Genomic DNA, 25,400 nt, shown 5'->3' on the forward strand with positions numbered 1-25,400 from the left:
GAAACAAAATGATGTAAGAATTAGACAAACAATGAGTAATTAAGAATCAGAGTATGTGAAAAGGTAAGTGAACCACTGGTTATATCAACTAAATTAAAGGGGATAATTAGAATCAGATGTTTAAATAATTAGGTAGATCTTCAGGTGTGTTTTTTGGAGGCCCCAGCCTATATAAAGATCAGAAAATTTGTGATTTTGATCTTCACCATACATGTGTGTGGAAACACGTCATGCCACGATCAAAAGAAATTTCTGAGGACCTGAGATTATGACTTCATAATCGGATGAGTCCTCACTGTCAGTGGAATATTTGGGATAGTCACAACCTCGTGCTGATAAATAGGACAGGCGGGTATCATGCAACTCAAACTTATCGCTCGTGACACCTTAAACATTGCCCTCTGCAACCCAACATAACTGGTTCTGTTGCTGCTGGACTGCCCCTTCTGTACACCAAAACTGCCTTGATTCGTTTGGTTCCAATTACTGGCAGTTGGGCAAAGTTCTGAATGCACATATTTAAGAGTTGATACAAGATTTGCTCTCACCAGAGGTGGCAGAATATATTGGGCACAGGTAACAACCTGAGACTCTGGATAGATCAATTCTCATCATCATCGTTGTAGTTTGAGTGAATTATAACGTCTGGAGATTTACTACGAGACTTTTGAGATCCAGGCACTCTGCAATTTGACTTCTCTAAGGCAGTGTAGCTGGTCTGCATTCCATCTGCAAATCAGTCCACTGGCCATGGTGCACTGTGCAGTGTAGCCCCACTTGAAGATTCATTGAGGGTTCCCCAACTTTTGTTTTGCTTGACGCAAACCCACTTTTTACCATCAGGTGAAATAGTTTTTACTGTGATAGGAGATTTGGGCAAATGTTTAGGAAATGTCCTTCTAGCCCACAATAAGAACACAATTTGGATTGACTACTGTACATCGATTCCTCTTCGTAGGTGTTACAGGGTTCCAAGACACTTCGATCTACAGTACATGGGTTCAGAAGTGTAATGGTTGCTCACCACAAACTGGATGGGACTGCGAGGCTGAGGTGGGGATGTTAGTAGCCACAACCTATAACTGCGTCCGGAGTGAAGAGTAATGGTCAGGGTAGGATAGGTCTGGGGGGTAGTAATACTTGCCGTGGTCTGGGAATGGAGAAGGTAGAATCATCGTAATCCATAGCCATGGTCAAGGAGGAGAGAAGGTAGAATCATCGTTATCCATAGCTGTGGTCGAGGAGAGAAGGTGGAAGTCCCGGTACAAGCTGTGGTCAAAAATAGGAAGCAAGACAAGACTAGGCAGGGCAGAGTTAAGCACACGAAAACATAAACAGGGTTTATGCTCAGGCAGTTTGCCAGAGTGCTGGCTGAGCATATAAATCACAAGCAGCCAATGGGGAAGCAGCAGCAGGCTGAGAGCAATAAGACGTCAGACGTATGCTGTCCACTGATAGGCCGGAGTGGAATGCACTACAGGTGTGGAGCAGCTGATGAGAGTATCAGCCCATTGTTTGTCTGTGGCTGTGCGGCGCCTGCGCGTTGGTGACATGTGACACGTGCTGCCCGTGTTGTTATGGGGGTGGAGCCTGAGGCTAGTCCCTGGTGTGTCTCCCTTCCAGGTGGTGTGGTGCCTGCAAGCAGGTTGTAGATGACGTGCGTCACTCGTGATGTCACAGGATGCATCACAAGGGCGGGGCCTATGCCCGATCCTGACAAGGAGTCTCTTTCTGGGAAAAATCGAGGTCTGTACCTGAGAATGTTCTTGAGAGGTCTCTGCTAGTTCATCTGTGTTCAGCTCGCCATTCACATAGCTGTTTGTCTATTTGCAAAGATAAATCTATTGTAGGAGACTGGTTAAAGTGGTAGAAAGTGCAATCTCAGCCAATTCAGCCTTTAATTCGTCTTTTAATCCCCAGCGAAACAATGCGGATAAACTGTCATCAGTCCAATCGGTACTGGCTTCAAGATTACGGCATTTGGCAATATAATTGATGAGATTCCCAGAACCTTGTTTCATGTCTAATACGGCATTATTTCTGCTTTGAGCTTAGGTCTTTCCTTCAGTGGTCCTCCTTTATTCTTTATCAAAGTTTCTATAATTGTCAAGAAATGGAGTATGTGTGAATAACAGTGGTGAAGCCCAGAGGATCTCCTGTAAGGTTTTCAACTATAAAGGCAATTTTAGCCTTATGAGTAGCATAAAGCAAAGGTTTAAATAGAAATTGTTCATGGCACTGCGTAAATATATATATATATATATATATATATATATATATATATATATATATATAAAACATATAAAAGAACTTATAATCATGGACTTCTTCGCATCGGCTGCTGAGGAGCATTGCGTCGGGGGTCAAGAGATGGTGCTGAGTAGGATTCGGAGGGTGAAGACAGCAAAGGTAAGAAACACATTGATTGATTGTAATTTATTTAATTGTGTATTTTGTTTTGAGGTTGCCCATTGACTGCCAATGTGCTTGTCTATGCCCCTTTCTGGGTATAGATAATCACAGTGACAAGCAGTGCATTTTCAGGCAAATGTTTGTTTTATTTCATTGTAATATATTGTATTTTTTTATGTTTATTTTTAAGTTGCCCATTCATTATCAGTGTGGCAATTCATGCCCATATTCTGGGCATGGCTTACCACAGTTACAATCAATGGCTTTATTGTCAAAAGCTTGTTTTATTTAAATGTAATGTGTATTATTTTGTGGGGTTTTTTTTGTTTGCCCATTCATTGTCATTGTGGTAATTCATGCCCATATTGGGGGCATGATTTACCACTGTGATAATCAATGGGTAGAGGGGGTGGGGGTAGTTTGCCCGAGGAGGGTGGTTAGGCCTCCCGAGTGGGTAGCGGGGGAGGGGCCTTAACCTCTTAATTACTATAGTGTTACTAACAGCTAAGGTGATTAGTGGCCAGTAGTTTTTTTTTTTATTGTAATGTTTCTGCCCACAGAGGACACAGAGGATGGGGAGGAAGACAAGGGTGGCCTTCATCCTGGCAGGGGTAAGTAGAACTTTAATTTACTTTACGCTGGCTGGGTAATGTTGTATTTGTAATGTGCAAATGCGCTATTGTCCATATCTGGATAATAGGAATTTTGCCCATTACAGTGTGTATTGAGGTTGGGGGGGAAGAGAGAGGGTTTTTTTTATTGATTTTCATTGTATTGCACTGTCATTTTTTTATTGGGATAAAGCACTATTAGCCATCTTTCACCCATCACTTTTTAGCCATCAATATTACCCATTCCTGTATGGAGTTGTTGGTACAGAGGGTGAGTGAAGCTTGTAGTTGCCCAAGGGTGGGTGTTTAGGGCTTGCAAGAGGGTAGTGCGAAGGGTTAACCCCTTTATTACCTTAGTGGTTGTAGCATCTAAGGTAATTAAGAAGTTACTTTTGGTATGGTCTAAACCAGGGGTAGGCAACATGTGACTCCCAAGTCACATGCGGCTCATTCAGCATCTACATGCAGCTCTCCTCCATCCGCAGGTTGCCCCAGCTGTTACTCTAGCCCTCACTGTGCTGCCGGTGGCTGCTGGCGGGTCCAGCTGGCGCTGGTCGAGCCTCTTGTTGCCGCCGGGCATCTCCCCAGCTGCTGGCCTGCCTCCTGCACTGTACCACAATGGGCCTCTCTGATGCCGGCGTGCACCGGAAGTGTGCGCCGCAACTTCCGGCATACGCTGATGTCATAGAGTGGCCCGGTGTGGGATAGTGTAGGAGGCAGCTGTGGAGATGCCGGCAGCCACAAGAGGCCCGACCAGTGCTGGCCAGGCCACCGGCAGCACAGTGAGGGAGAGAGGTAGCAGCTGGGGCACGGCAACCCAGGACAGTGCAGGAGAGAGGCAGGCCCAAAGTAAGTGTGTGTGTGTTTCACATATTAAAGGTGCAACCTTGTGGCAGCTCTTTAAAACCGATGTTCTTAAGCTTTCTTTAGTGAATCTGTCCTTTTTTATATTATTTTATGATTGATCTCTTTGCCATGTGTGTGTGTGTGTGTGTGTGTGTGTACTGAATATTTTATTTTGTGTTTCTCGTATTTGTATTTCTAGAAGTGGGCCAAACTTGCTCCTTCAAGAAAACATTGTGATGTTTATTTGGACAATAAGTGAAACAGACTACTGAAAATGCGCCTGGAGAGCTGGTGATTAATATGCTTTGAAGAGATAGCCCCTCGTGTAGTTATTTTGGGGGAGAAGCTAGTGTGTATGTGTGTGTATTTGGGGAAGTAGTGTGTGCCTGTGTATTTGGGGGGGGGGGGGGTAGTGTGTGCGTGTATTTGCGGGGGTAGTGTATGTATGTATGTATTGTGTACTTCTAAATGTCAAACTGTTTTGTACAGAAAAACAATAAAAAAAACTAAATGTAACGGGTATTCCCTCTATCCCAATCACCGATACAGTGTGTGTGGGTGGAAACCTATGTGTTACCAGGTGTAGTGCATATACCTGTAGGTTCACAAGAGGCCTGAGCCTCCGCTTTATGGGAACCTGGGGTGAGTCCATCAGCTCGATCTGATTTACAGCGTCTCCACCTGTGCAGGATTCTAGAAATGTAGAAGGTTGCCTACACAGGACCCACATATACAATAAGTACATACACGAGGATGTATATAACCAGTTTATATATATGCAGCAAGTAACACACTTGTAATAACATACACTACTAACACTCCCCCTTGGGGGTAATTCCACCATGTAACTCAGTCCTCACAGTGTCTCTCACTCCACTAGGAGTGTACCTACCCCCCACCGTGTATCCCCACACCGGGTCCAGAGCCTAACCCCTTTGTCCCGTGGTCAGCGCTGCCACTATGTGTAAGGATTATGAGTATGGTATACGTTGGTGCACTTATGGAGGTACCTGCCAAGCGCTCCTGCACTCGGGCCTGCAAGCAACTTCGCAAAGGATCTGACGCTTGGTGATTCCGTCTGATCCTGTGTTTCCTCGCACAGGGGGCCCGCCAGGGGCAATCCCACCCTGGAGATAGTCTCTGTCTCTGGGGCACAGACTTGAGCCCAAGTCTCTTTTCAGGAACCGCAGCGTCCGCTGTGTCCCTATCTATCACTGGTACTGCTGTGACAGGGTCCCTAACCTAGGGCCTGTCCCTGTAGCACCACAAGCTGGGGAGTGAGAAGCTATCTGGGGCCTAGGGGGTTATCTGGCCTAATGCAGTGGGTCACAGACCCCTGCACTCACCTCCTTCCCCTAGCTCTCCTGGTTCAGCACTGACTAGCGTGGGCTCAGCACGCGAAGATGTATCAAAAACCCTCTCTGCAGTGAGTTCCTAAGCCCTATTGGCTCCCTGGCATCACGTGGGGTCCCCTAAGGCTCATGGGACTCGTAGTCCCGGCTTAGAGCCTTCCCTGGTAGGCTAGGGTTTCGCGGGCTGCCACTGCGCATGCACAACTCGTCGGGACCGCCAGAGCCTACTGCGCATGTGCGGACTCATTCACAATGGCGGCGCCCTGCACGGGAGCCGCCGGGAACCTCCAGAGCGCCGAAGCACTCCCTGCATGGCCCCCACCCTCCAGAAGTGCCGGTGGGTCTGCCGAGTGACCCCCGGCAGCGGAGGTAACGAGGAGGGGGGTCGCGGGACAGAGGGGACCTGGCTACATAAATAAAGGGACTTACTGTGAGATGCATTTTATTCCCCCACATAATTTATCTTTTCCCTAATTCTGATTAAAGTAAGTTTTTCGTATGTTAATGCTTATACAGTATATACCTATTAGTGTGTGTACTTTATATATATATGAGTTTGAGGGGTGTAACATTCATGCATGTGTTGCGGCTCTCAGAATATTTTGGACAAAGACATTTTTTTATCAAATGGCTCTTCTTCCTTGAAAGTTTGCAGACCCCTGGTCTAAACCAAAGCAGTCAGCTCTAATTATCATTTGCCTTTAAAGATTGGTGATTCTTCTGAAGAGTTTTCCAATGAGTAAACAAATAATGCTAATCAAGCAAAGGCCAATATTTCTAACCGTTATTTTATGTCTAAACATTACATTTAGAAAATACATCAATTGTTATCAATATGTTTTTGCCTCTTCAGTTAGGTATTAACTTATGCACAAATAAAACATTATATCTTAGTATGTTCAATACTATTGACCACCTTCTTGTCAAAATGTCTGTAGTAAGTGTGAATAAACAGATATTAACTTATACATTACATTTTAAAAGGGAAGAAAAGAAACAATTGTTAGTTGTATTCAATCATAAATCATTCAACTCTGTAATTTAAAACCATGTGATAGAAAAAAAAATGTCCGTTAAAATCCTGTTGCTGCCATACTCTATCTTCCTGATATACCCAAAATGTTAAACTCTCTAAGACAAGATAAAGAAAAAAATGAAACTCTGCTCTGTGGCATACTGCTGAACAGAGGTCTGTTAATAACTTATTGAGGCGCTAACTGAAGTTAACGCCTCAGTAAATGCTAATTAATATGTGTCTTCAAAGCTCAATAACGCAGTGTTTAGTGCTGTTTTTATCCAGAGACGGCACAGTTTAATTATAACAGCCCCTACTGCTATTATGCAAAAGAGACATTCCCCCTAACACATATCCACAGAGATCCATTCTAGTTAACGCAGGAATTTAAAGAGACACCAAGTCATACCTAAATGTGATATATGAGACAGAGAGAGAATGTCTTCACGTTCATGATTAAAGGTGTGTTTTGGGAGGTATCACTTGGGACTTTACAAAAACAGGATCATTGTTATTGCATATAATTACCTTTGTGGATGTGTGCTAAAGACAGGGAAAATAACGTACAGTATGTTAATAATTTTGATAACGACCCGCTATTAGCACTAAGTTAACATACCTCCTGGGATTCGGCCCATTTGTCATTAATAACATGTGAAATATAGTATTTTCCGGTAACCTAAAACACAGGGTCTGCCCACATAATAACATGTTTGAAGATCAATTATATTGTAATCTACAGTACTTTCTTATTATTTAGAAAATAACTAATCCTACCACTATTAGTATTCTAAATATTATTACTTTCATCAATATATATCTTTGGTAATGATCAATTATACTGTATATTGTCTTGAATTTAGAAACAAATTAAGAATATTTCTTTTTAAATTTCCATGGTATTTTGTTAGTGTTTAATTTCCGATTTTATTTGTTATCTCTGTGCTTTTCTCATGTCAGCATTTAAACAGCTGGCATAATATTGCAACATTTGTATGTATATCTTTATTTGCATAACACATCCATGTACAGTACATACTGTAGCGCTTCACAGCACTAATACACGTGATGAAATAACATGAGACATAAAGGGAATAAGAGCTACAGACAGAAAAGTAAACATTTGGAAAAGGAGTCCAATCCCTGAAGAGTTTAAAGTTTAAATATTTAAGGGCACAATCTAGTTGTGTGAAAATTGCAGTGATTTATTTGATCTTTATTAGAATTTTCTCAATATTTTTTTTTGTTTCAATCTTTTTTATTGTATTTTTTTGAGACATACACATCTTTACATTGCAAGGCGAACATCACATTAAAGGTTGTACATATTATATAAAATATTTTCATACAGTATTAATATCCATAGTTATGGATATGGATCCATGTTGTTCCCGTCATTTCTTAACAGTGAGCTGTTGCTCCTTAGTCTCAGGTGTGAACTTAAAGTGGATAGATGAGATAAGATAGAAAAAGGGTATAGTTGGAAGGATTGGGGGGGGGGGGGAGGGAAGGGAGAGGGTGGGGTTGAGCGGGAACTTAATACAGTGATTGGTACTGGACTTACTCTCCTGCTGCCTACTTATCTTTGGAGCCAAGCCTCATATATATTCGGTAGAACTGATCTGTGGTTTGGTTTAGTTGGGCAGTTAGCTTCTCCATGTACATAACTTTGTTTATTCTTTTGTGCACCTTTTCTCTTGATGGGGCTTTAATCTTTTTCCAAGCCGCAGCTAAGGAACATCTCGCCGCGGTTAGAATGAAAGAGATCAGTTTCTTCATGGTGGACGGGATATTTTACACTGGCTCTGCCAGCACAAGGATCAGCGGGTCCAGAGGAATCCTCAGTTCCGTAATCTCTAAGACCACATTCTGGATCATCACCCAAAAGTTCTGCACCACTAGGCATGTCCACCATATATGAGCCATATCTCCCCTGTGACCACCTCCTCTCCAACATAGATCGGGCAGTTTTATCAATATTAAGTATTAATTAATACTTTTTTCAATGATGTGCACTGTTTAAGAGCAACACCTCAGCAATTCGGTTATTACAATAAAACAAAACACTTGAAATGGAAAATGTTTCCTTTTTATGTCACATTATTTTGGGGTCCATACACCGCAGATATCTGTTGATATCAAATATTTCTATACATTGTTTAAAAAACTCAATATTGCACAATAATACTTGCAGTTATTATACAATATGAATTATACCTCTCTTTCCGTTTACTATACTACACATGCCATCTTTTCTTTTAAATTAAGACATGCCCTACCATATTCCCACATTGGTGCACTCTTAAAAAATATATCATCTTTTAATCTGGCGGGTATTGTGGTTTGAATTGTGCTTTTTTTTTAATCCCTAGTAGCACCGCAGCAATTTGGAGTAGCAGAGAAAGGTGATGAACAGGTCATCATTTAGTTTAAGGTCTGTATTTAAAATAAAGATTTCCTGGATCTGATGTGAGGCACAAGAATAAAAAATACCTATTTCTAACCAGCACATTCAGCTGTTTCAATTGAGTCCAAAGATGCTGGACTAGTTAAGCTGCATACGCGAGATATCTACATATTTGTCCAGCGAAGATGGACCTGGGCGTATCAGTATAGATATGTAAACCTACATTTTTGTCAGCCTACCACATTGATATAGGTTACAATATTCTAGAAATTATGGGGATAAAGTTAGGAGAATGTTTCTATACTTTTTTTTTTTTTAATTCAAAAGAATGGAGATTTGTGAGGGGGGGTTCAGGATATGCCCAGAAGGTGGAATTATTTAGTTTTCAATGCAGGGGCTTTGAGGATAGGGCCATGCATTTGAGATATGAATTTGATATTCAACATAGAGGGTATGTTATGACAATTACACACGTGAATTTCCATATTTCACAATTCAAGCCTCTGAAGGAATCAGATGTTGTTATGCGATAATGTCATTACATCGTCTATTTTTACCATTATTTTTTTTAATATATGCATACTGTATTACACTGCATGTTTCTTGTGACTTTCTTTTTTCGGTAAACTAAGCACTGTACTACTTTTTGTATATTACATCTAAAATTTAATAAGTATTGTCTTTGGGCCCTAAGTGAACTTTGCACACTTTGAAGAGAATAACCACATTTTCGGATACATTTTGCTGCAATGGATTTTTTTATGCTGATTACACATTTTTCTTAGTAAAGAGGGACCAAAAACTCTGCAAGTAGAACTTTATAATATTTTTGGTGGTGACAGCATTTTATATTTGTGATGGATTGAAGGGAGATATTACTCATTTGAGGGACCTTGCAGGGGAGAAAAGTGGGTCATCTAGATAGCTGTGTGTATTAACCCATGTAACATTTACAAGTCACATGTGTGCCTTTCATGACATACAGTAGGAGTGTTGCAATAATATTTAAAAAGGTCTTGATATGGAACTAATGTCCTCAGATATCCAGGGCAGATATTTCCCCTTAGAAATCAAACTCATCCTTTGCAACATTTTTGTGTCTACAAATTACAGCAAATCATCTTTCTCTAAATTGATAGACATCCTTGTGTCCATTTTAAGACATTCTTGTGTGTCATGCTAAACTGCATCCTACTTAACTCCCTCCTATTAAACTAACTCCTTCAAAACTCTATCCTCCCTGCTCCTAAACTCCCTCTTACTAAACTCCCTTCTCCATCCTCCATGTTCCCTGCTCTGAAAACCCATCCTTCAAACGTCCTCCTCTCTCCTTCAAAACCTGTTGGAGGAGGGGGCATTTAAGTGGGGACTTTTCAAGGAGAGAGGAGGGACTTTCAGCACAGGGAACATGGAGTAGAGAGTTTTAGAGGAGTTTAGGACGAGGGAGGATGGAATTTAGTATAACACAGCTATGTAACATGTCAAACACTCCACACTCACTTATGAAAGTGTTACCTTAAGGCTTAATACTGAAAAAGCCCTTTGGACTTGGAAACATTGAGCCACCTTGTCTGCTCCTTGACAGTTTGGGATATGTAGAGATTCCCTAACAGCCTATAGAATATACACAAAACCCCATAATAATTTGGCAAATAGGAATGTATTCCCCCTGTCGAAATAAAAAGAGAAAATAGAAAGGGTTGTCTGCTATAACATAGTTACATAGTTACATAGTAGATGAGGTTGAAAAAAGACGTAGGTCCATCAAGTTCAACCTATGCTAAATTTAGACAACAGATACTTTATCCTATATCTCTACTTACTTATTGATCCAGAGGAAGGCAAACAAAAAACCCCATTAAAGGGAAAAATTAATTCCTTCCTGACTCCAAGAATTGGCAATTGGATTAATCCCTGGATCAACATCCTTCCCATTTATACTTATTTGGTATATCCCTGTATACCTTTCCCATCTAAAAAGATGTCCAACCTTTTTTTGAACAAATCTATTGTATCTGCCATCACAGTCTCCATGGGTAATGAATTCCACATTTTAACTGTCCTTACTGTAAAGAACCCTTTCCTTTGTTGCTTGTGAAATTTCCTTTCCTCCAACCTTAAGGGATGGCCCCCGAGTCCTTTGTACTGCCCGTGGGATGAATAGTTCTTTTGAAAGCTCCTTGTATTGTCCCTAAATATATTTGTATATAGTTATCATATCCCCTCTTAGACGCCTCTTTTCTAATGTAAATAAATCTAATTTAGCTAGCCTCTCCTCATAAGTTAGAATGTCCATCCCCTTTATTAATTTTGTGGCTCTTCTCTGCACTCTCTCTAGTTCCATAATTTCTTTTCTTAGGATTGGTGCCCAAAATTGTACTCCATATTCAAGGTGTGGTCTTACTAATGCTTTGTAAAGGGGCATAATTATGTTTACTTCCCTTCCATCCATTGCCCGTTTGATGCAAGATAAGATCTTGTTTGCCTTTGCAGCTACTGCATGACATTGGGCACTATTGCTAAGCCTGCTGTCTACAAGCACTCCTAAATCCTTCTCCATCAAGGATTCCCCCAATATATCTCCATTTAATTTGTAAGTCGCCTTTTTATTCTTGCATCCCAAATGCATAACCTTACATTTATCTGTATTAAACCTCATCTGCCATTTACCTGCCCACGTTTCCAGTTTCTCCAAGTCCTTCTGAAGAGAAATTACATCCTGCTCTGATTCTATTACCTTACACAATTTAGTATCATCAGCAAAGATGGAGACTTTGCTCTCGATCCCAACCTCAAGGTCATTAATAAACAAGTTAAAAAGCAGGGGTCCCAGTACCGATCCCCGAGGTATTCCACTCACGACTTTAGCCCAACCTGAAAAAGTTCCATTTATGAGAACCCTCTGTTGTCTGTCCTTTAACCAGTTTTCAATCCAGGTACATATATTATTACTGAGTCCAAATGTCTTTATTTTGTACACCAACCTCTTGTGTGAAACTGTATCAAAAGCCTTTTCAAAATCTAAGTAGACCACATCAACTGCATGACCCTGGTCTAAATTCCTACTTACCTCCTCAAAGAAACAAATAAGGTTAGTTTGGCAAGATCTATCCTTCATAAATCCATGCTGACTATTACTAATAATTTTGTTTTCCATTAGGTATTCCTGAATATTATCCTGTATTAAACCTTCAAGTAGTTTCCCTACTATTGAAGTCAAGCTTACAGGTCGGTAATTCCCCGGTTGTGATCTAGCTCCCTTTTTAAATATAGGCACCACATATGCTTTACGCCAATCTTGTGGTACTGAGCCTTTGGAAATGGAGTCCTTGAATATTAAATATAATGGTTTGGCTATTACTGAGCTTAACTCCTTGAGAACTCTTGGATGTATGCTATCGGGGCCAGGTGCCTTATTTACTTTAATTTTTTCAAGTTGCTTATGAACTTCTTCCTCAGTTAACCAATTGTTCATTAATAAGGAGGTTATGGCTTCCTCCTGCGGCACTACTATTGAACTTGATTCTTCCCTGGTAAACACAGAGGCAAAGAATTTGTTTAATACCTCAGCTTTTTCCTTATCTCCAATAATCTGCCTACCCATCTCACACTGAAAGGGTCCTATATTTTCTTTTCTCATTTTTTTGTTATTAAGGTACTTAAAGAACTTTTTAGGGTTGACCTTACTTTCTATTGCAATCCTTTTTTCATTATCCATTTTTGCTAATTTGATTGCCCTTTTGCAATTTTTGTTACATTCCTTATAATTCTGATACGATGTCTCTGTCCCTTCTGACTTAAAGAATCTAAACGCCTTCCTCTTCTTGTCCATTTCCTCCCCTACCTGTTTATTTAGCCACATTGGTTTTGACTTATTTCTTTTATACTTATTACCCAAGGGTATACACTGATAAGTGTGCTTTTCTAACAATGTTTTAAAGACTGCCCATTTATCTTCTACATTTTTCCCTGCAAAAACATCATCCCATTGTATTACTACTAGATTAGACCTCAGTTTATTAAAATCTGCCTTTCCAAAGTTGAAGGTCTTTGTTGAACCCAAGTAATCTATTTTTTAATCATTTATTTCAAATGAGACCATGTTATGATCACTGTTACCCAAATGTTCCAGGATTTGAATATTTGTTATTACTTCTAAATTGTTTGATATGACCAAATCCAGGACTGCCCATCTCCTGGTTAGTCCCTCAATAATTTGGGTCATATAATTGTCTTTAAGCACCCCCAAAACCTGTTTCCTTTCATTGTAACGCTAATCTCATTGCCCCAGTCTATGTCTGGATAATTAAAATCCCCCATTATGCAAACATGACCCAGTTTTGATGCCTTCTCCATTTGCAAAAGTAGTTTAGCTTCCTCAATCTCACAGATATTTGGTGGTTTATAGCATATTCCCACAAACATTTTCTTTATACTTTTATCTCCACTGCTAATTTCTATCCACAAAGTCTCTACATTTTTATCATTCCCTTCATAGACATCATCCCTTGTAATAGGTTTTAGATCCGGTTTAACATATAAACATACTCCACCTCCCCTTCTATTTGTTCGATCCTTCTGAAAAGGAGAATAACCCTCTAAATTAACTGTCCAGTCATGAGTTTCATCCCACCATGTTTCAGTAATGCCTATGATATCATACTGCTCCCTTGCAGCTATTAATTCAAGCTCCCCCATTTTATCTGTCAGGCTTCTTGCATTAGCAAGCATTCATTTAAGTTTTTTTTCAGCCTGTACTATTATCTTATCTGCTCCTTTCTTTCTGCTCCCACTTGGTTTAGTCTATAGAAGTTTTCTAGTATTATCTGTATTAACTATGGGTGTCTCATTTCTTGTCAAACTTGCACTTGCCCCCATTCTACCTCCATACCACCTTGTATCCTCATCTATTCCATTTAGTTCATTATCTGTTTCATTCCCCTCCCCCCTCCATCCTAGTTTAAAATCTCCTCGAACCTTTTTAGCATTTTCCCCCCTAGCACAGAAGAACCCTCTTCATTGAGGTGCAATCTATCCCTAGAATATAGATGGCACCTCTCAGGAAAGGAGTCCCAGTGCTCTAAAAACCCAAACCCCTCCTTCCTGCACCACTTTCTTAGCATTAACCTCCCTGATCTCTGACTGTCTCCCTGGGGTAGCGCATGGCACTGGTAGTATTTCAGAAAATACTACCTTGGAGGTCCTTGCCTTAAGCTTTTGGCCTAGATCCCTTTTCTAATTATTTTTTATGTAATAATTTTTTAGGACCCTCCATCTTTCTCTAACTTTGTCATTGGTGCCAACGTGTACCAAGACCGCTGGGTCAATCCCAGCCCCCCCAACAATCTGTCTACCTGATCCGCAATGTGCCGAACCCGAGCACCCGGGAGACAACAAACTGTTCGGTTCATGCGGTCCCGGTAACAGATTGCCCTATCTACCTTCCTAAAAATCGAGTCCCCTACCACCACAATCTTTCTTTGTATCTGAGCATCCTGAGTCCACACTGTGCTGGAGGAACTATTCCCCTGGCTGCTAGAGGAATTAGTCTCCCCCAACATTCCCAATATCTTCACTCAACATGGCAAATCTATTGGGATGTGTCAGCTCAGAAACGACCTGCCTCTCCCTATTGCCCCTGCTTCCCCTTCTAACTGTCACCCAGCTACCTACCTGCTCCTCACTAACAGCAACCAAGCTACCTACCTGCTCCTCACTAACAGCGCCACCATCTGCACCACTAGTCGAAGCAAGGGCCTGCTCAGTGAGCTCTAATTCCCTTTCAAGATTGCCAATGTCCCTCAATATTGCAAGTTGCCTCTTCAGATCAGCAATCTCTGATTCTAACCCATCTTCTTTGCCATTGCCTTGGCATCACTATCCATTAAACTGATGTAGCCAGGTCGCCCCTGCCTATCAAGCCCCCCCTCACCTTGCTAGCGATCGCGGGGGCCGCCGAGTCCAATGGCGGTCCCGTCGGTCGATCACAAGAGGGGGAGCGGTGAGGACCTGGCATCAAGGGGGTTGCCGGGGACACGCGCGGCCGGTTGCCAGGGCCGCATTCGCGTTGCGAAGGCTCCCGGTGCTCCCGAAGCAGGGCGGCAGAGGGCCGCCATTCCCTATGTGCTCGCGCATGCGCAGTGAGTCCCTGCATGCGACGGCCAGCCAGGGACATTGTGCATGCGCAGTGATAAGCGCGCGAACACTAACCTACCAGGGAAGGCTCTTGGAAGGGACTACAAGTCCCATGAGCCTCAGCTGCGCCCCCCGTGACGCCAAGGAGCCAATAGGGCTAGTGTATCTCCCTGTAGAGGCAGATAGATACATTTCACACGCTTAGCAACGGCAGTTGGAGCTGGGAGCAGGAAGGGGAAGGAAGGGTGTAGTGAGCAAGTGGCTCCTACACCAGGTAAGGTTCCCCAGGTCCCAGACAAGCCCCAACTCCCCACCAGGTTAGTGGGTAATTAATAAGGGACGGCCCCAGGTAAGGGACCCTGCCCTTAGGTGCGTGTGGGGTGCAATCTTGTCAGGTCACGGCTGTCAGTGCTGTGAGGGCTGACAAGAGGGCATCGTGTGTAGATTGCAGTGCATTGCTGCAGGGGCTGGGAGTGTCAGTGAGTGCCAGGAGAGCCAGGGGAACGGATTAGGCCAGTAAACCCCTAGGCCCCAGATAGGTCTTCACTCCCCAGCTGGTGGTGCTACAGGGACAGGCCCTAGGTTAGGGACACTGTCATCGTAGCACTAGTGATAGAAGATAGGGACACAGCAGACGCTGCGCTTCCTGAGAAGAGACTTGGGCTCAAGTCTGTGTTAAAGAGACAGAGACTATCTCCAAGGTTGACGCAGATCATCGTTGTTGCTGCTGAGGCCATCCGGGTGGGATCACCCCGGACGGTAGTTCCTGTGTTCATCCATCATCTGATCCTTTGCGAAGCTCCGTTGCAGGCCCGAGCACTCATCAACCCTCATCAACAAGTGCACCAACGATCCTACACATATTATTATTGCGGGACTAGTGGCTGCGCAGTCACACATATCCTCTCCCTTTAGGGGTGCGGACATATTGTGTATGTGGTTACTGGACATGGGGTGGGATCACCTGGTGAAGGGGGTAGAGTCCTGTGAGACGCATTAGTTAGTGTCTCCTCTAGAGAGGGACACCTGTTGCTCTGTTGATGTTATATGCAAGTACGTTTCCTATGCTCACAAGTAAAGGTATTGGTGGTTATATATACTGTGTGCTGAGTGATATATATATATTGTCCTGCGAGGAACCACTCCCCCTCTGGTGGGAGCCATCGCAGGTGGAGGCGCTGCACCGAGTACAGGGTTACTCATAATATACTTGCCCCAGGTTCCCCATGGCGGAAGCTCAGCCCTCCTGTGAGCCTAACAGGTAAAGCACCACACCTGGTAACAATAGGTTCTCCGCACTCACACTATATCTGCGATTGGGTGGGGGAATACCCGTTACACTTAGATCTTTAAACTCCTTCCATAGAATTACATTTAAAGTTGAGAGCCTCCCTTTTTACTAATAATATGCTGCGTTGTCACTCGGCCTAGCATGTCTGTCCCCGTTATCTATGATACCATAATGAATGGGCTGACCTCCACTGTATCTGAATATGTTGGAAAGTTTCCAGGTTTAAGAATAAGGCAGTGAACTTCTTAATGCATCGTTAAAATAAACATGATCATGGATAAAAGGATTCTGATCTTTGGAAATGTTGATGATTGGTCAAATAATAAAAGTAAAGACATTTCCAAAAGATTCTACTCCCAATTCTAATATTGGCCAAGAAAGTAATAATGAATAATTGGATCAATCAATCTGCTCCCACTCTGAGGGAATTAGAAACAAAAATAAGTCTCCTTAATGGAAGAGAACACTACAGATGCAGTCTATAATGGGGTAACTTTGACGAATTGGAGAAATTGACACTTTTACTGTTTTAGAGCACTGATTCTCTAATATCTGAGTATTCAATGGACTACTATGGCTGCTGGGGTAGCACCCAAATGCGAGTAAATACAAGCATTTAGTACATTAATGATTTCTAGACTTATATTTTAATTATGTTTTCCTTTAATATGTACCTGACTGTTTATTTGCTTCACATAATATAAACAGAGATATACAGTATTCGCTTCAACCTAGGTCTCACAGGTAGGTGTGGTACGGGAAAATAGTAACGAATCCTAAAGAAAACTAACGCAAAGAGAAGGGTTAGTACACAAAGCCCCTTCTTGCTTTCACTCAATACTGTGACACAAATGGAATGTACGACTAGTAAATAAAACATAGCTTATGATAGGGTAATCACTAAAATATATGCAAACAGAAAAGTCTCAGAGAAAATGACCCACAATTCTAAAACTGATGCCCAAAGTCCATTCTGATACACATCTTGGAGAAGGAAAGAGAAAAAACTGGCGCACAGCCAAGAGTGGGTCCCAAATGGTATATATAAAAAATTCTTTATTAATCCATCATAAAAAGGAGGTTACTGTAACACCCTCCTACGCATTTCGTGTATTCAATACACTTTATCAAGGAGTTATGATACACATTATGATACACAAGCTACCAATAGCAGCATCAGAAAAAATATACAGTGCTGAGGTGATGTTAGCAGAAAAAAGGTTGAATAAAAAGACAACCAATATGCAGTGTGAATTACCAAACTTAAATGGAGGGAAACACCACACTAGCTGCATTCAGTACAATGACATGCATGTCTGTGACCATCTCCTCTGTCCTGTAGTAGTATAGGGATTAAGAGAGTTTGGGACATTTAGAAAATAGGGTAATAGTGTAGAGAGGTCTAAGCTCAGGTAGAGGTTCCTATTACTACGTCTGAGTATTACCTCCTTTTCATTTAAGATTAAGTAGCCAGTGTAGCTGTGTAAATGCAGCAAAGCACATCATAGTGTCTCTCAATGCTGGTCCCTGGCTACTATAGCAGCATACAATGGTATACTGATATGCATATCTGTCACCATCTCCTCTGTCCTCTAGTAGAATAGAGATAAAGACAGTTTGGGACATTTAGGATTTAGGGTAATAGTGTAGAGAGGTCTAAACTCAGGTTACTTTTATTGCCTGTAAGTACAGTATTATCTTCCTATCATTTTAGATTAAGTAGCTAGTAAAGCTGTGTAATGCATCACAGAACATCATAGTGTTTCTTACTGACTGATTGCTAACATGTGACGCCAGTAGTGACATCAGATGCTAAAGGTCACGACACGCATTTTGCGTTGGCTACACTTTTTGAAGGGTACAGTCACACGCTATCGATCGGTCAGTAAGGTGCTCAATGCGGCAGGCCTGCAGGATGCTGTTAGAGTAGCCAGGGACCAGCATTGAGAGACACTATGGTGTGCTGTGCTGCATTTACACAGCTACAGTGTATACTGGCTACTTAATCTAAAATGAAAAGGAGGTAATATGCAGAGGTAGTAATAGGAACCTCTACCTGAGCTTAGACCTCTCTATACTATTACCCTCATTCCTAAATGTCCCAAACTCTCTTCATCTCTATACTACCACAGGACAGAGGAGATGGTCACAGACATGCATGTCATTGTATGCAGCTAGTGTGATGTTTCCCTTCATTTGCGTTTTGTGATCCATACTGTATATTGGATGCCTTTTTATTGAACTTTTTTTCTGCTAGCAGCAGCTCAGTGATGTGTATTTTTTCTGATGCTGCTATTAGTAGCTTGTATTTCATAATGGATACTAACCATCTCTTTTAGAATTGTGGGTAATTTTCTCTAGGAGGCTTTCCTGTTAGTATATATTTTAGTGATTATACTATTAAAAACTATGTTTTATATTCTAGTTGTACAGTACATTCCATTTGAGTCACGGGTATTGAGTATATGCAAAAAGGTTTTTTGTGTACTAACACTTCTGTTTAGGTTAGTTTTCTTTAGGATTTATGCCTTACACATATGTAGTATGATATTATGCATTTGTATCAAGATTTATTTAAACAAAAGATAACTCTCAATGTATTATTTTCTGGTAAAATAATTTATAAATACATTAAATATATTTTGCTTCACCCTTCCTTTTCTTTTTTGTTTGTATTTGCTTTGTATAAGAAAATCTCAATAAAAAAATTAAAAAAAACATACCAATCATTTTGCAAAGTGTATTTGGAAAGAATAACATGTTTATAACAAAAATACCAGGAGTTGATAGCCAAGAATGACCACTTGATTCCTTTAGCCTTTTCTGAACATTCCCCTCTTCTATTTCCTGAGCGACTCATATGGATTTTATTTGCAGCGTGGGGAGTGCGAACTGAGGAGTCCTCCGGAGATTAACCACACAATTGTTTAGCTCACAGGACACCTCGGTTCCAGAGTGAATTATCAGTGAAGTTACCTGTTTTACCCAGCCCAGGGAATATAAAATGCCCACCAAATATTGGGCCAATAGGAATCTGCAACATCATTGGTGGGGTTTTCTATTGGAAAGCCAGTCAAATCCCCTGTAATTTCACCGGTATGTTGGGAATGTGAGGGTCCCCAGAGTTTAAAATGGCAATGTCCTGGTGTGGAGCTCCCTTTCTATAAAAAAATAGATAGGATTGCTGCTTTAACCTTTTCAGTGCCAGAGGTCCAACGGCACTATGGTGTCACAGAAGCAATAGCATTTGCAGTCATGTTATCACTTCAGCAGCTTTCACATGACCACCACCGGACACTGATGGCAGCCGACGTAGAGGGTGTGTTCATTTCTGTTTTGATTGGGCCGACCTGAGCCTGATTATCCCCTAGAACTTGAGCATAAGGGCCTCTAGCATTCCAGAAAGTGACAGGACTACAATAAGTGCACCGGGTTTGGCTCCGCCACCCTTAGGGGCCAACCTTCCATGCACTGGAATGTTGTTCTGGCCACTTATTTGAGCAGCTGGAACAGCATTCTAGCATTTCTAAAGGCCCCTACATGTAGTATGGGGTATTACCCGGCGATGGTGAAGGCAACTCACTCAGGTGGTCCCAACCAGAAGTCGAGCCCGACTTCCGCAATCACCGCCTCGATGCCATCGCCGCCACTGCACCCGCTCCACAGGTAATTCCGCCCCTGGTTTTAAGGCTCATGATACCAGGTATGCCATATGGGCACTCTAAAGGTTAACAGAGATTCATTTTTTTGTGTTTTCCTTAAAAAAAATGTATGCAAATGTATTATGTTCTCAAGCCAGGAAACTCTGGAAATACTGTTCAATATAGAAGGGCTACAACATGTCAGAGCAGTGTAATGTTTCAAGAAGGATTGTGTGTTCATATTTTTTCCTGACCGAAACAATAAGGCAATTTCTCACATCACAGTTTTGCAAGAAGCTGATCTTCTGAAACACTAAATGGGAAGAAAACCTTAATAATTGTACTAATCAGGTACTAAAACTGAGCACAATTTTGTTTGCAAGTTATTTTTATTGTTATTTGCATCAGAAATGTACAGTCATTAAAAACATTTAAATCCATGATGGCAAGGCCAATATTTATAGAAAAAGTGCTCATCTTTGATAAAATACTTCTTACAGCAAGACATAGTGCTTACTTAGTTATTATTTAACAGCCATTGTAAAATAGAAACAATTCAAAATTCAATTTAAGGAAGTGTTTCCAGACTAATAATCTACTGGATGCAAACAATTTCAAAACATTGCATGTATTTTTTAGTAAAGTGTAAAAGGCTCAGAAATCAGAATAACCAATCCCGCTGTCCTTGGTTACAACAAAAATATCTTATGAACATACAGAAGACAATGATATTGATCAGTAAATATACAGTACAAAAACCTCTGTTACACTCGTTCCATGCAACTCCTTATAAATAGATATTTTTTCCTCTCACACAAACATATCACACTGTAGTTTTACAAATGAATGTCTCATAGCAGACCCATTACTCTGATCTTAATTACCTTTTTGACCTTTAATATACTGTAGGGTTAGTTTTTCTAGAAATGTACAAAAATGGGCAATGTCGTTTGAAATATGTATTTATCATAACCTTCAGCCATAGCTCCGAAAACTGAACGCATCATAACTATGCATAACTGTGCATTATAACTATCATTGTTTTCATGTTAAATCTGTTGACCTAACAAAATGCTGAAATTCATAAATTACTCTTTTTAGTGCATGTTATTCTCTGAACACAAACAGTGTAACTTGCAATTGCAACTCCAATAAAACCTAGGGAGACTTGTTTTTTCAGATGATATGGTTGTTCATTTTATTTGATTAATGTACCATTACATTTCCCATAAAAAGCAACTGTGGGAAAAAAAGTAAAACAATGCTCTTCTACAACAGAAGACGATGTGTTTACATAACTTTGTGATACTTTCTCTTCTAAGAATATAGGAACCTCTGCAACAAGGGAAAACAGAACACCAACTATGGCGTGACTAAAGACATAGTTAAAATACGTTCTGCGATATTTTTTAATGTGAAAAATGTATTTACTGTTATAGTTTTATCAACCAAATGTCAATGGTGTATGTTGCAATACAGTTCGTTGGTGTCTTCAGAGTTCGAGATACATTAAAACAGAACATACACCTGAAAGCAATCATCAGAATCTTTCTAGAAAACTTCTGTAAATCAGCAAAAGAAAAATGAGCCGATCCTTTGTTTCAAAAGGCTTTGTATGTAGTGACAGATATAACGTTGGTACTACTGTATATACAGTATAATGCAACAATTATCTAAGAAACATATCCTTGATGGACTGACCTCTCTCAAGAGACAGAGCATAGTTACAGTATCAAATATGTACAGTGCTTAGATATGTTTTAACTCCTCAGAAATTCAACTTTGCTTTGGATATGAAATAGTTCCAAAGGGACATTTAGATCTTCTCCCATTGTAAATCCTTTCATAAAATAATTTCCTATAAAATGACTGAGTTTTCAGCAAGCTAACTGTCATTTTAGTATGGGGTCCTAGTCTGAACTCTCCTTCAATGCCACCCCCTCCCATGTTCATTTCCAAAAATGGAAAAAAAAAAAAAAAAGATTCAGTTAAGATTAATATTATTATAAGTTGCACTTCGACCTCAGTCCAATCGCAATAAACAAGATAAAAAGTACATACAGATTCAAATTCACAAAGCAATTGGAAAAATAAAAATTTGAGTTCAAAGGGTAATTTGTTATGAGCAGGATGCAGAAACAAATATTTCAAGTTAGAGATTTACCAAGAGTTTTAGGAATTGTGACAAAGATATATATTTTTCTGGCTTCAAGAGTTTGCCATTAGTTCACATCAGCAGTTTGGTCCGATGGGATTATTTAGTGAATAAAAAGACAGTCTATGGAGTACCATTGAAAACTTGTTTAGGACTATTGAAATATGAAATGCTGATGTGTTTTCCTCTCCAATGTGTGTGATGTTACTCCCATTCCACACCAAAAACAAATGCACAGAATTCTTTAGAATTCTCTAGTGTCTGCTCCTGTAAATGATTTATTATACTGCTGATAGCATCTTATTAACTTTGTATACTGTACATACTGTATTTCCTAGCATATCTACACTATGCCTCGCCAAATCATTTTGCAGCTACGTGGCCATCTTACACGTTGTATAAAATTTATATGCTACAGATGTACAGTAGGTAAGATGAAAGTTGGTACTGTATAAAGACATGTGTACTTACTGTACCACCTAAAGGTTTATTCCCTATTCACTGTAGTACCATGGGTATTAGATCAATTTATGTGACTGGGCTTTCGCCAAATGATACAGCTTCCACTCAATGACAATCTACATGTCTACCTTATTGCAAAGGACCCTAGTGAAATGTCATCTTGGAGTGGATTAAGAACACTGACCAGTGCGTCGGTTAAGGAACTATTTTTTGTTGAATGCTACTTCCACAAATTAATACTCCTGCCTTTTAATGACTGGATTGCTAATAAGCTATAACTGTTTACAAAGTAGAAAACTGTCTAGGTTGTATTTCTTCTGATAGTAGGCAATAGGCAATTGGTGGTCTTTGCTAACTTAAGACTTGTATTACTAAATTGCTGTATGTCAAAAGCATGTTTTTCACTGAACCCTTAGCAAGGCTATTCAGCTACTTTAGCAGTATGGCCCAGTCAATACATAGATGATGTCATTAGGTTATCCTGAGGCCTATTGCGTTTTTTTGTAGGCATGCAAATAGGATTCAAGTTAACTCAAAGTGCCAGTGATCAGATAGAATAAATGTCCAAAGATCATCAAAAAATATAAAGATTGCATACTTTTCAATGAATAGGCTGCATCCAATGGATTTCAGTTGCATGTGATTGCATCTATTCTAAATATCTTTGTTTTAAAAATGTGTGTGAAGATGGCAAATTTCATCCACAAAAATGTTACCATGGCATTTAATACCATTCAAATTAGAATGCCATACATCAGCAATATCCATAACGTTTTCATCTGCAAGACTGAAGCATAGCAACGCAAGCACATTGTGTCATAGTAAGACATTTTAATGTAATAGTATATTGAACTGAAATTATTTTGGTCTACTTACTAGAACAACTGAATAAGATATAATAATGGACAAAATAAGTTGATGGTGCCAAAGGAAATGGGACTAACATTGTTGTCAACAAGAATAGACATAAATACCATGACAATGGTACTATATAAAATGTTTCAAGGGATGAGGAGCTGAGGTCAGGTTACCAGACGATGGTGGAAGAGCAGCAGTTGATACATTATGGATCTGTGTTCATGCATTACTGGTATAGAAAAGATTTGCTGTTCATATGAAAGTTTTAATAGATTATGAGAAAGGTGCCCAAACTAAAATAAGTTGTATTTTTATATCTACACTGACCTGGTATAATAAACACAGAATACAAATGTAAGGCCTCATTAGATCTGTTGTTTTGCTGGTTACATCTCTTAATGATATTTACTTGACATTGTTACTGAAGAAACAGATTTAGAGGAAAAATTCTTGCATCTCCTGCTCTTCAGCATTCATTTCATTGAATGAAATCTTCATTGTTCGGTCAATGGCATCATGCCTGAAAGAGGAAAACAAACAGCTATATAATATAACATAAATAAATGCAATCACATTTTTACTAAGTGTGAAATACTCCGGTTCCAATAATATACCAAGCTTATTTTCAGACTGGATATTTAAACATGTGCGCTAGAACTAAACACTGACAACTTCATTAAAACAATACCAGGATTCCCTGCAACTATGGCATGTCAATAAAATGGAAGTGACTGAAGTATGTACAATACATATTGGCACAGGGAAATCTATTTTTAGATTGCGCTTGTGTGCACCTACTGTATGCACTACGCTGAAATGTCTCCAGCTGCACCTGCAGCATGCAACATTATTTTTCTCTCATGTGGTGTACAGAAATAGACAGTGCTAGGCGTACAGATGTGAATGACATGTACTAAAAAATAAAGTGCGCCAAAATCGTCCACCAAGTTTAACTTGATTTAAACTTTTACAAACTGGGAAAAACACTAGCACAGAATTAAGTTGCTATAAATTAGCCCAAATATTTATTTGACTCAGCACAGATGTTTCATTATATTTGTTACCAAAAAGTATTTTTCTCAGTATGCCTAGTAGAAATTATATTATACTGATCATTTATATTCACTAATATTAGTTATGAATAAAAATACACAATTCTGTTTCAATTTAAATTATATCAATTTAGGTTTTGAACATGAGATGATGTATTTAAAATAATTTCAAACAACAAATGACGTGTCATATTTAGTATATGAAGACTGCATACACAGGATAGACTTTTTTGGAAGGTTTGTATTACATTTTAGCACAGCCTTTTTGAAGCAGAAAACTAATTGAAATAATACCATAGTACAGAGGTCCCACAGTGTTAAGAAACCTTGGGGTCTATGTATCGAGGCAAAAATTGAGCAATTTGGGGCAAAAAAACCTGTACAAATTGTATCAAAGAAAAAATAATGTTGATTTCAATGGGACTTTGTTTTTGGCCCAAACATTTCTCTGCTTGGTACACGTGCTCTTGTCTTGTGGATTTGAAGTGCAGTTGTTTGTCAGGTAAATCAATTTTAAAATAATCGACATTTAAGATCTCAGCTCTCTGATGTAAGACAAAGTTACAAATGTGCTAAGATGTATATCTTTATTTATATAGCACCATGCAGGTACGTAGCGCTTCACAGCAGTAATATACATCACATAAAATATAACACATAATGGGAATAAGCGCTTGAGACATAAAAGTAACATTAGTAAAAAAAAAAAAAAAGAGTCCCTGTCCTGCAGAGCTTACAATCTAAGTGGTAAGTAGGGAGAATTTACAGAAACAGGAGGAGGGTGTTCTGGTTAGTGTGTCTGCAAGGGGTCAAGGTCGATGCATGACGTGTAATAGTATCAGCCACGGAGCTACTCATATGCTTCGTTAAAGAGGTGGGTTTTAAGATGGGTCTTAAAGAGGGTGCTAGTCAGAAGGCTAAATTTGCAAAGCATATCAGAAAGACTTATTTGTCCCAACATGTAAATTACAGCTGTGTATGGTTTCATTATCTAAATTAACTCTATTGTTTTTTAATGGTGCCAGCATTTAAAGAAAGTACTGTAGATTGACGGACTCATCTAGATTTCAAAGGCCACCAATAAAGAAGATGATCAGTACTCCAAGATAATAGCAAGGAATCTTCAGTGCTTAACTATTTTACTGTAGACATTAAGGGGAAGG

The 25,400-nt window shown here is 40.0% G+C and overlaps 1 protein-coding gene across 3 annotated transcripts in view; it reads right to left on the reverse strand.

The window, feature by feature from the left end:
- Positions 1 to 20,080: 20,080 nt before the first annotated feature.
- SNCAIP (synuclein alpha interacting protein) overlaps positions 20,081 to 25,400 on the reverse strand; it is a 283,312-nt gene continuing 277,992 nt past the window's right edge. For all 3 annotated transcript variants that reach the window (XM_075600985.1, XM_075600966.1, XM_075600976.1), the window contains one exon: positions 20,081 to 23,705. In XM_075600985.1, coding sequence (XP_075457100.1) covers positions 23,700 to 23,705 — 6 coding nt within the window. In that variant the 3' untranslated portion in view covers positions 20,081 to 23,699. The remainder of the gene's footprint in view (positions 23,706 to 25,400) is intronic.

The sequence above is a fragment of the Ascaphus truei genome, chromosome 1 (assembly GCF_040206685.1).
Source record: "Ascaphus truei isolate aAscTru1 chromosome 1, aAscTru1.hap1, whole genome shotgun sequence".
NCBI classification, from domain to species: Eukaryota; Metazoa; Chordata; class Amphibia; order Anura; family Ascaphidae; genus Ascaphus; species Ascaphus truei.